This window comes from Gopherus evgoodei, chromosome 16, assembly GCF_007399415.2.
Source record: "Gopherus evgoodei ecotype Sinaloan lineage chromosome 16, rGopEvg1_v1.p, whole genome shotgun sequence".
Lineage (NCBI taxonomy): Eukaryota > Metazoa > Chordata > Testudines > Testudinidae > Gopherus > Gopherus evgoodei.
Window position 1 is genome coordinate 26,246,731 of NC_044337.1, and position 12,767 is coordinate 26,259,497.

The 12,767-nt window shown below is 37.2% G+C and overlaps 2 protein-coding genes across 4 annotated transcripts in view; one reads left to right on the forward strand and one right to left on the reverse strand.

The window, feature by feature from the left end:
• Positions 1 to 12,767, forward strand: part of RALGPS1 (Ral GEF with PH domain and SH3 binding motif 1) — a 355,807-nt gene that overhangs the window by 160,693 nt on the left and 182,347 nt on the right. The gene's annotated exons all lie outside the window — the stretch shown is intronic.
• ANGPTL2 (angiopoietin like 2) overlaps positions 1 to 12,767 on the reverse strand; it is a 40,683-nt gene that overhangs the window by 10,806 nt on the left and 17,110 nt on the right. The window contains exon 2 of the mRNA XM_030535189.1: positions 9,584 to 10,440. Within this exon, the coding sequence (XP_030391049.1) occupies positions 9,584 to 10,394 (811 nt within the window). The 5' untranslated portion in view covers positions 10,395 to 10,440. The remainder of the gene's footprint in view (positions 1 to 9,583; positions 10,441 to 12,767) is intronic.

Below are 12,767 nucleotides of genomic sequence, written 5' to 3' on the forward strand. Positions count from 1 at the left end.
GTTTCTGACCAATTAATATTGGGACTAGCAAGCAACATTGCTCTATTGACAATTGCTGTTTTTACTGGTGATCACTATGGGAATACAGGTTAGAAGTTTTTGTGGTTAGTGAAGGCAGGCATCTCTTCCTTGTACAATAAACCCCAGTCAGAATACATTCTATGGCAGGGATGGGCAAACTTTTTGGCCGGAGGGCCACATCTGGGTGGGGAAATTGTAGGGCTGGGGCAGAGGGTTGGGGTGTGGGAGGAGTTTTGGTGTGCAGGAAGGGGCTCAGGGTAAGTGGTTGGGGTGCAGGACAGGGCTCAGGGCAGAGGTTTGGGGTACAGGAGGGGGTGTGGAAGGGGACTTAGGGTAGGGGGTTGAGATACAGGAGGGGTGCTCAGGGCACGGGATTGGAGTGCAGGAGGGGTTCAGGGGCCAGACTGAAAGCTCTGATGGGCTGGATCCGGCCCACAGGCTGTTGTTTGCTCTCCCCTATTCTATGGTGATTGTATCTCAGGATTTTAGCTAATTTAAACAGGAGCAGGAGAAGAGAAGTTTTCAACATACTGTTATTCGGTGATGTCTCAAGCCCTTACTTAGAATTACATACTGGACAGTTATGATTATTTTGGATAGTATGAGGATATTTATTTTGATACTAAGGTGTTCCTGTTTGCAGATTTCTTACAAGTATCTGTTACAATTCTGTGTATCTTAAAAGAGTTGAGCCCTTTCACTGATTTACTGTATTTGAATGTTCAGGAACTTTCACTATGGATTCATGGTGTGCCCAGGAGAGAAACTCTGGAGACTTCTGTTAGCATCTAGTCACTTTGGCTCAGATTTTTAAAGGTATTGAGGCAAAGTGATGCTCACCATTACAACTCCTAACAAATTTAGGAACCTCAATCTCATTTTCAAAAGAGATTTAGGCATTGGGATATGTCTACTCTGCCATTAAACATCCGGGGCTGGCCCATGTCACCTTGCTTGGTTTTGTGGGGTTTGAGATTAAGGTGTTGTTTAATTGCAGTGTAGACATTCAGGCTCAGGCTGGAGTCCAGGTTCTAGGCCAGGTTGACACTGAGGGGGCGTGTTTGATCTAAGTTATGCAACTTCAGCTATATGAATAACGTAGCTGAAGTCAGCGTACTTAGATCAACTTACTGTGGTGTCTTCATCGCTGTGAGTCAACTTCATCGCTGTGAGTCAACTGCTGCTGCTCCCCCCTTGACTCTGCCTACGCCTCTCACGACGGTGGAGTACAGGAGTTGATGGGAGAGCACTCGGGTCGATTTATCGTGTCTAGACGTGATAAATCAACCCCCGCCGGATCGATCACTGGCAGCTGATCCAGCAAAGGGGGCAGATCCCAGAGCTTGGGTTCCAGCCGAAGACTGAAAATTTACACTACAATTAAGTAGCCCATGAGCCCAATTCAGCTGACATGGGGCAGCCACAGGTATTTAACTGCAGTGTAGTCAAAACCATAGGAGCCAAAATCCCAGTGACAGTAAATAGGATTGTAGTTCCCATGTGCCTGAAAATGAGACTTAGGCTCCTAATTCAATTAGGCATTACAACCCTGAGCATCAGAATGCCTAGATACTTGCATTTTTATATAAATGAGCAGTAAATTAAAAATGATGTTATAATATTTGGCTTAGTCATTGTGTGGCATTGTACCAGCTGGTTCATTGACTGCTGTCTTATTTGCTGTATAATTTTCCATTGTTGTCTATTTGCTGCATATGCTGTGGATGGAGAAAACTGGTCCTATTTAGCTGCTGACATTTATGACTGTGAATGGAAAACAAGTACAGATGATAACTTTGTTTCATGAATTTTATATTTACAATGACAAATCACTCTTTCGGGAATTAAAACAGAATATCTCAATTATTTTAATTTTATTTTCACATAGAACCAGACAGCAAAATCTTCATGGGCAATTTTAAACAAAATGCTTTATAATAAAGTAACACATTTTGGCAAATGCGTGAATGAAAGCATGTGACCCTAATCCTATCCACACAAATTAATTTGTTCATGATAAAACTCATGTCTTTCAAATTATAGCACTCCAGAGATGTTTGTACATTTTTAGACTGGGATTTATGAGCATTCTTTCTCTAGAAGTGCTTCATTGTATGATACAGCAATATCTTTATGTTGTTTTTGTGATACATTCTGCCAGTGCTGTTCATTATGCATGCATTGATTTTTATCCTCTCTTGGGATTTCTTAGGCACTAAAAATAGACCATAATGTATCTGTTGAAATACAATCCAGAACTTCAAATGTTCCTATTATATTTATGACATAGTACTGAAACCAGAAAGGGATAATGCCTCTATATCTGTTTTAAATCTGACAGTTTTTTTATAGAAACCATATTTCTCAGTTATATGAATATAGAAAAATGCTCATCTTAAATTTTTAATCTCATTTTGGCATAGTAAAGCCATGTTTCTGAAGAGCTTTTAAAATATTATTAGCAATACATTCTAAAATAGTGATTGCTTTATGTCGTAGTCAGAGTAATATTATTATTATTTATTTGTAACATAGTCAAGGAGCAGGGTCTGGTTGTGCTAGGCGCTGTACAAACAGAACAGAAAGACAGTCCCTGCCCTAGAGATCTGACAATTCTCTCCTGCACATACTAATTATGTAGGCATGATTGATAGAATCAATAGATAATTGGTGGGATTTTCCTCACACTCATAAGCCTCTCCAGTTCACATGCCTGGGTATATTAATTTTGAATGGGACAGATGTGGATACACATCAGTCATAATAAAGTTTCATGTGGAGCAAAGGAAACATTTTCTGTGTGTGATCTGTACTGCCTTGCTTGTTTGTGGCTTGTGGAAGCTGGACATATTTTTGATTCAACCCAGGAGCTGTGTAATTATTCAGATATAAAATTTAATTCTTTAAAAAATACTAATGAAAATTACTGGATTGACCACCATGCAGACTGAAGTCTACTGTTTATCCAGAGTACAGGTAGAGCACGGCAACCATAGCACAAGCTTCCCCAGCACTTAGGAGGAGGGGGCTACTGCTAATGTTAAAAGACAGACAGATCAATATCCATAGCATCTAGTCATTGGTCTATTTGTTAATATATAATATGCCCATACTTATCTCTTATACAGCATTTTTTGTCCAGATATCTCAGCATGCTATACAAATGGAGGGTATCATTATTCCTGTTTTTCAGAAGGGTATACTGAGGTGCAGAGAGGTAAAGAGACTTGACTAAAGTCACATAGCAAGTCTGCAATAGATCTAGGAAGAGAGCCAGGGTCTCCCGACTCCCAACCTAGTTGACCTGTTTACTCAGTTGATAACATTGCCTCACACAGGATGCCTGGAAAGGCACTCCTCAGTCAAATTGATAGTTTGTTCATTAGGAATTAATGTTTCATAGAGACCATTGAACAGTTACTAAACAATGACCACTTTTGATCACTGGTAATTTGAGGCCCATTGAGGTCCTTCAGAGTTACTCATATACTGAAGGTGGAAAATTGGGCCCCTGACCAAGGAGGAGGAGAGGTAGAGATGAAAAATTATGTCTCTGTTACCAATTCCCCGAACCATGTAATTTTTAGAAACTGAGTTTATTTGTATTTTACCATTTTGGAAACATTTAAAGGTTATGCTAATTATTCAAAGATTAAGATTTTCCTGGGTCATTTGGCAAGAAACAGTCACTGAATATCCCAAACCAGGGAGCCTTGAGAACTAACAGAAAATGTTTGGATTTTTGTTTTTAAGAATTCAGTACTTTTTAAAAAGGAGCCTATGTTAATAGAATTTAGACACCCCATATTATCATGAGTGATTTAATATAATCTTATCTATAAGGTGTCAATATTATATCCTACAGAGCATACTTGGAAAGAAATTAAACAGACAGACTTTGTCACATTAGTTAATTATTTCAGAAAAAATGTAATTTAATTAAGATCAAAGTATTAATTAATAATACAGAGCATAAGTTAATATGGTTAGCTTTTGTGTTCCAATTTGAATTCTGAGGTAACACTGAAAAGGATGCTTTAGGAGGTGGAATCTAGGTTCTAGGCTGGGAAATCATGTTATATAAAGTGGATAGAAGAGTTCCTCTAGTCTTATTTCACTTTCAGAATTCAACTTGGAAATCAAAGTTGTGCCAATCAGAAAAACCTTTCCCAGGGAAGTGATCTATTTGTCTATCATGTAAAAACTGAAGGGAAGGAATAGTGAGCTGTCTAACTGTACCATTTCTTCTAAATTTTCCTAGCTCATACTGGCAACTTTCTTTCCCTTTAGAACTGACAACCCCTGCCAATTCATTTGGACAGAACTCAGACGATTTTAATTCATTGAGACTTTAATTGTGTGCCCTAATTTATTTTAACTCCAGCCAAGACTTGGCAACTGATTTGTGTCTTACACAGTATGATGAATCCTTTGCTGCCCCCGGCTCCCTTTTCTTTTGCTTATAAAAGAGAGAATCTCCGAAATCTGAAAATGTATATTATAGAATTTGTAGCTTTCCCTTTGCCAGCTTTACCTTTCCCTATTAAGAACAGTTTCCATTGAACAAGGGCACTTTAGTCTTACAACTTTTAACAAAGAAAAGTAATTATATGATATATATATCTATTTCTACTTTGTAGTCTTCTGCCCTGTTGTCACATAACACAAATCTTCATGCATACTGGTCTGTATCTTGTCTGTCTTTAACAATGTCCAGTAATCGCTTGAGAGAACTGGAAGCTAGGATTGAAAATGTTCTAAGCATCAGCAATGTGCTTGTTCCTTGAGCCAAGTGGAAATAAAGGCAAGTGAATTGCACAAATTTCTAGAAGGTAGTTGTATCTGAGTGTAAGTCTTAGCTGGAATTTCTTAATCAATAACTCCTTTCACAAGTAGGAGTTTTTGAACTGATATGTTATTTTTATCCTGTTTATAGTCATTTGTCATGGTCTCTGAGGAGTGTATTTGTTAGTTAAGCTTTCCCTTTTTTTTGTACATCATTTTAGTACCTGAAATTCTATTACAGGTTTCCCTGGTTTAATGTTAGTACAGCATCATTTCTGTAGTGAATATGCTTGCATCAGACATCCCATTCAGTAATCTAGAGAGGCATCTACACAGATGTGCATATTCTCCAGCTAGATTTATTGTGCCTGACACTCAAGAATCATACGTGAATTTTGTGAAAGATGGTATCCTTTTCCAAGTCTGCTATGTTGCCTGTTACTATTCTAGTTCATGTCTGATTCAACACATTATCGTTCTCACTTGCAAATAGAAGGCAACAACTGGATAGAGGTTAATGATATAATTGTAAGAGATGAGACAAAGTTAGCCAATTTCAGAGTTATACATCTTTTCCTAAGCAAATCATTGTGGATTACTGAATGCCAGAATTCACAATGACCTGAGATCTTGATTTTGAATTTTTTTCAGTGAGGAGTGCATCATCTTCATAGATAGAGAACACACTAGTGTAGCCGGAAGGATGTAAATACTAGCTGGCTATATATATAGCACAGCTGGTCATTAAGTTTTTGTACTAATATGGATATCAGATCTGGTGTTCGCACTCTCTTGTGCTGAGCAGTTTTTTCTAATTTCCTGGAGAAATGGAACTATAAGGCCTTTCCCTGCTATACTGTTTCCTAGGGCTATGCGTACGCTGCACACGACTTGTGGCACTGTGTAAGGTATGTGTAGGTACATGCTACAGTGAAAAGCAGACTGTGCAACATTGCGGTGTGTAGCTGCATGAGTCAATGAGAGGCTCTAGTGGCAGCAGGCAACCGGAAAAGGCTTGGCGGTGAGGAGCTGTCAGAGCCTTTCCCTGCTGCCATAGTCTTTCCCTGCAGGAGCAAAAGAATCCAGCAGCTCCCTGTTGTAAGGGAAAAGGTCTGGTACTGCGAAGCTGCTGAAGACTTTCCTTGTTGCAGGAGTCTTCCCCTGTGGTGTGTGATATTTTGAGGTCTAAATGCCAGATTCTCTCTTTAAAAGGACTGTCCCCAAGTAGTTGCACAAAAAGATAAATGGGTAATGAACCAATACTGATTTTCCCCACAGAATTTTAGTATGCTATTTTTCTGGTGAAGTGTATACTAGCTGTGAGACAAGGTGGATGAGGTAATATGTTTTATTGAACCAACTTCTTTTGCTGACGGAGAAAAGGTTGGCCAATAAAAGATATTACCTCAGCCACTTTGTCTCTCTAATATCCTGGGACAACACAGCTACAACTACACTTCATAGTTATTAGTGTCATTCACCTTTGAGTAGACTTCAAGAATATCTGATATGTAGTAAAATGTTGTTAGAAGTAAATTTTAAAAAGACTCTTTGCCATATTTGGGCCAGTTATTTCCTAAAATAAATAAAAGTCAGTTTAATCTGGAGAGTACCTGATAATCTGAGAAGTTTGACAAGACCATCCAGCAAATGTTGGAAAGATTTATGGAATGCGTGTAATATGCACCTACCTTTATTACTTATACCACAGTTTTTGGCTACCCAACTTTAGACACTTAAGAGGGGCCTCACTTTTTTAAAGAAAGTGCTGAGCACCCATGCTTTGAAGATCAAGCCCCTTTTATATGTCTCAACTTGAGTGACCAAAAACCAAGGCACCCAAAATCAATAATAACTTATGAAAATGTAAATGTCTGGAGGCTTTCAGTTGACTTAAGGATTTATGACTGGAGCAAGAGGAGAACAAAGGTCTATTATTTACTGGGTACCAGACTTTAACTTTGTCAGAATCTAGTTAGCAATCTTAGAATATCAGGGTTGTAAGGGACCTCAGGAGGTCATGTAGTCCAACCCCCTGCTTAAAGCAGGACCAATCCCCAGACAGATTTTTGCCCCAGATCCCTAAATGCTCCCCTCAAGGATTGAACTCACAACCCTGGGTTTAGCAGGTCAATGCTCAAACCACTGAACTCACTCTCCCTGTTACTGCTCTCAGTTGCTAGTTACTGATCTCTGCCTGAGGTAGCAGAGCTGTGTGCTTCCTCTTGCTCAGGGCTTATGGAAAAGCCATAGTTTAGCCCTGAATATGTAGCAGTGTCATTAGCAAGTGCTAGAGAGTTAAATGTCATAAAAGGAGCATACTGTTCCCACTCAGTTGTCTAGGCACTGTGCAGGGATTACAGAGAAACAGAGCTCTGTCCTGAGGGACAGTAAAAATTCAGATGCAAGACTTTTGACAACATTTGACATTGCTCCGATTTATGCATGTAAATTAAAAATGGCAAAGGGGAAACACCTTTTGACCCATTAAGAGTTCAGGGGTTTAAACTGAGCTTCATGAAGTAGTGATCAAGAGGAGATTTTCAAAAACACCTAGGGGATTTCGGAGCACAAGCCCTATTGATAGCCAATGAGACTTGTGCTCCTAAATCCCTTAGGCCCTTCTGAAATATCTTCCCTGCCCGTAATCTTCATTTGTGACTTGTACAAAACTGGTTATGCTGTTGGTGTTTAACAAAACATTACAAGGCCATCTCATAAACTATGCTTTTGGGGAAGTAAGCATTTGATAAGGGCTGGCTTTTGTAAGAGGTGTTAGGGTCTAGTTTTTGTGTTCTTTAATTTGATTGTTGGTTTAGGTTAGTTATTTACTTATTTTTCTGACTTTGGTAAGGCTTCTGGGTTTTATTATATCGCTTGTATTTTAAAATTATATCACTTGTATTTTAAATTGTATTTATTTTAATAGAATTAACAATAATCTTGGTGCACTAAAATGAAAACCTCTCTACATAACTCTAATTTTGACCTAAATGTAAATAATCTGGAAGTACAACAGTTAAAGTGGATATGTCGTCCTCAGCTTATTCTTTCTCTTAGAAGCTGAGATACATGGAACAATTTGAGAAACAGTATGAGGCCAAAGTTTCAGAAACTGACTTCCCCCCTACTACTATAATTTGAAAACAATGTTTTAGCTGTTTTCCTTTTTTTGGTTGCTCACAGGTTAATACCTTGTACGTCATGTTTTAGCCTGGAGCTGAGGTTTATGGCACAGTTATAAACCATGGAAATGAGCAGTTTATAATGGAAAAAATTGAAACCATAAAAATAGTATTTGAAGTGAAGTGACCTATTGCCACTTTATATTACTAGAGTGATAACATAATAGCAGCAGAAAAGCAAAGGTTGTGTTGAACAGGTGTTTAACAGGCCAGATCCAAAGTCCATTTGATTCACTGGAAGTCCTTAATGAGCTTTGGATCAAGCCCCAACTGGCCAGGTATATCCAGGACAGAGAGAGCCTTTCATTGTTTGTTAATTGATGGATTTCAGTTTTTAAAATGTTCCCATCCTTTTCTTTGGGCATATGTACATATAACGTAACGTTAGAGCAACATTGCAGACCAAGGACTAAGAAATATAATACCCCCCGCACCTCAAAGCACAATTCCTTAGAAAACTCTCCCACTCATACACCCAACTATTCATCCTTTCCCCTTTTCCTCCTTGAAAAAAAGCTTGAGAGTAAAAATGAGCTTTGCAACATGAACTGAAGGTCAGCAAATTCAAGCTGTTGCAAGCCAAAGTTGAAAGCAAAGTCTGCAGTCTAGGACTTGTGAATATAAAGGCCCTGCCAACAGCACCCCTGCAATAAAGCAGGTGTTAACTTGGACACCTCACATTATCTCAACTACATTGATATTGCATGGCAGACAGATGGTATCCGAGGTATCCTGGACCCAGCCTATTTAAGGTTTTTTACATCACAGTAAATATATTAAATTGAACCCAAAACAAACTAAGAGCCAGTGGAGCTCACAACACACAAAGTAGTTCGCTCCCTGTGAGAAACACCCTTAAAATTCATCTGCTGAAGTAGCTGGTTTTTGAATGATCTTGTGTAGAGAGTATTGCAACAATTCAGTCTCAGGGGGATAAAATGTTGCTTACTGCCGCAGGATTTCTGTATTTGAAAAAAGAGGATGGAATCTCCTGGTCAAGCATAAATATTAAAGAACGATGGGGCACTGCCACTACCTAATGTTTGCAAAACTACAAGTTGAGGCAGACTCCGAGGTTGGGAAGGCAGTAACAAAAGACAGACAAATTCCCTTAATGGAAGGACTCATAGTACCTCTGCCAGTTCTCCTAGCAGGTGCACCCAGTCCAGCAACATAACTTCAGTCTCATCTGGGGTGAATCTGAACCAATTCACTCTCAAACTTTTGCATTTTCACTTGCTAAATATGTTACATGCTACTTACCTCTATCTGCATCTTTGAGACCTAAGTATGATATCTCCACCTGTGGAAAATGTGCTATTAGTCACTGCATATTAACATATATGTCAAGTATCAGGGGGTAGCCGTGTTAGTCTGTATCCACAAAAACAACAAGGAGTCCGCTGGCACCTCAAAGACTAACAGATTTATTTGGGCATAAGCTTTCGTGGGTAAAAAACCTCACTTCTTCAGATGCACGAAAGCTTATGCCCAAATAAATCTGTTAGTCTTTAAGGTGCCAGCGGACTCCTTGTTGGTTTTTTTGCATATTAACATAGATATCATTTAGACATGCCAATAAAATAACTTACCAGATGGTTTATCAGTTGAAGTTGGACTGCTAATAACTGGTGGCATGGTTGGTAGATTAGGTGGTAGAACCTTTAAATTCTGATCACTTTGAATCTCATTGGTAGCTATTTGGTTAATAATGCGATTGTAAGTAGGAGGCTGATACATTCTGTTAGGTGGTTGGGGAGGATGGGGTATTGGCTTAATAGATGGCATTCTTTGACAATGTTCTTCTAGCTGTGCAATAATTATAGACTGGTTATTGGCAGTTGTCACCAAATGTTGATATTTGTACTCTAGGTCCTTGTATTTGTTTGCAAGTTGCAACATATCGGCAGTTTGGTTCAATATCTTATTTTCAAGCTGGGAAAGTTCTAATGCATTGTCCCGTTTTCGAATAATTTCATGTAGCAGCTGCATATAAAGTTGCGTGACACGAGAGTTCATATTCCGACTTTCTTTTCGTAAAAGTTTAACCTCATTAACAATCCCACCATCCACCTCCACCAGTTGCTGAAGAGTTTCTATTTGTCTCTTTTGCTTTAGAAGTTCATTGTTAAGCAGCTCTAATTCTTGTTTATTTACCCGGTTTTCAAGAAGAACCTCAGGCTCCTTTGAATTAACACAAATGGCACCTGTCACTTTCTGCTGAGGTACAATAAAGGTATAAGTGCATTTGTCCTGTGTGTCACTGGACCGCTTATACCTGTTCGTGTAAATGAATTCTTGCTCTGTGCCCTCATCACTGCTTTCAAATTCCTGTGTCTTGCTAGCAGTCGCTCCCATGACTGCAATTAGTAATAAACAAGTTAATCTTGCTGCCTTCATCATTCTTTATTTTTGGATACTTTTTCTTCTACAAATGAACTTCTAAAATCTGTTTAAAAATAAAAATGAAGAAGTTATTTAGTAATAAATAGAAAATGAATGAATGTGAATAAGAAGATTAACAACTACTGTGTTTATTGGGAAGTCTTAAAAAATTCTCTTCAGGTGGTAAGTGATGATATGAAAATATACATATTTTCATGCCAACAAATATGGTACACTTTTCATGTCTAGTAAGAGCCTCCACCAGATAAAGATGATAAAGTGATAGAGAGGCTACTGAGCTTCATGGAGACAAGTTATAACTTACTAGCTTCCTGTTACCAGATCACTGGTTAATAAATTGTGAAACATTGCTATAATTTCTCACCACTCACCTTAAGGAATTGAATTAGTAAAAAGTAAGTCCATATTTCCAGGAGAGTGCTATCAGTTTCTCAGAAATTCATTTAAATAAAAATTAAGTTTTCATCCCTTACACTTGCAAAGATAACCTTAAAATGTGAACAGAATGTAGCTGATCCTGTGCTGTTACAGTTTCTAAAATGCACTAGATTAGGGCTGTCAAACTGTTAAAAAAAATCGCAATTAATCGCAAGATTTAAAAAAATAATCGCAGTTAATTGCAATTTTAATCACACTATTAAACAATAATGGAATACCAATTTAAATTCATTGTAAATATTTTGGATGTTTTTCTACATTTTCAAATATATTGATTTCAGTTACAACACAGAATACAAAGTGTACAGTGCTCACTTTATATTATTATTTTTATTACAAATATTTTCCCTGTAAAAAGATTTAAAAAAAATAGTATTTTTCAATGCACCTAATACAGGTACTGTAGTGCACTCTCCTTCTGTAAAAGTGCAACTTTTAAAATGTAGAATTATATTTTTTTAGGGCTGTCGATTAATCACAGTTAACTCATGCGATTAACTCAAAAAATAACTGATTAAAAAAATTAATAATGATTAATCGCACTGTTAAATAGAATACCAATTGAAATGTATTAAATATTTTTGGATGTTTTTCTACATTTCAAATAAACTGATTTCTATTACAACACGGAATACAAGGTGTATGGTGCTTACTTTATATTATTTTTATTACAAATATTTGCACTGTAAAAATGATAAACAAAAGAAATGGTATTTTTCAGTTCACATCATACAAGTACTGTAGTGCAGTCTATCTTGAAAGTTTAATTTACAAATGTAGATTTTTTTTTGTTACATAGCTGCACTCAAACAAAACAATGCAAAACTTTAGAGCCTACAAGTCCACTCAGTCCTACTTCTTGTTCAGCCAATTGCTAAGAGAAACAAGTTTGTTTACATTTACGGACAGTAATGCTGCCTGCTTCTTATGTCACCTGAAAGTGAGAACAGGCATTTGCATGGCACTATTGTACCTGGAGTTGCAAGGTATTTACGTGCCAGGTATGTTAAACATTTGTACATTCCTTCGTGCTTCGACTTGTAGGCTCTAAAGTAATAATAATTGTACATTTTTAAGTTGTACTTTCCCAGTAAGAAGAGTGCACTACAGTACTTGTAGGAGATGAATTGAAAAATACTGTTTCTTTTGTTTATCTTTTTACAGGGCAAATATTTGTAATAAAAAATAATATAAAGTGAACAGTATACACTTTTATTCTGTGTTGTAACTGAAATCAATATATTTGAAAATGTAGAAAAACATCAAAAATATTTATAATACATTTAAATTGGTATTGTATTATTGTTTAACAGTGTGATTAAAACTGCAATTAATTGATACTATTTTTAATATAGTTAATTTGTTTTGTGTTAATTACTTCTGTTAACTGTGATTGACAGCTCTGTATTAAATATAAAGTTGTTTAACAATATTTTAACAACTAAAAAGAGCATATAAATCTGTTTTATATTGCTTACATTTGCTGGAGGTATGGCTTTGATGAAGTTCTGGCAATTTTTAGGTTGTTTTTTTTTTTACCTTGATTAGTAACATTAGATCTCAGGATAGAATGTTTTGAATACATCAGTCAACCCTGAAAATCTTCCTACACAATTTACATACTCTGCACATTAATAAATGAGGAACTTTGACACCAAAACATTGTATACATTAAAATCACACAATTTCAGCAGAAGGAATTTCTCTCTCTCATTGATTTGACCTGCTTTACAACTGAAGTGTCTAATGTGACTCTTAGGGTATGTCTACACTACGGGATTATTCCAATTTTATATAAACTGGTTTTGTAAAACATTGTATAAAGTCGAGTGCACGCGGCCACACTAAGCACATTAATTCGGCGGTGTGCGTCCATGGTCCGAGGCTAGCGTCAATTTCTGGAGCGTTGCACTGTGTGTAGCTATTCTGTAG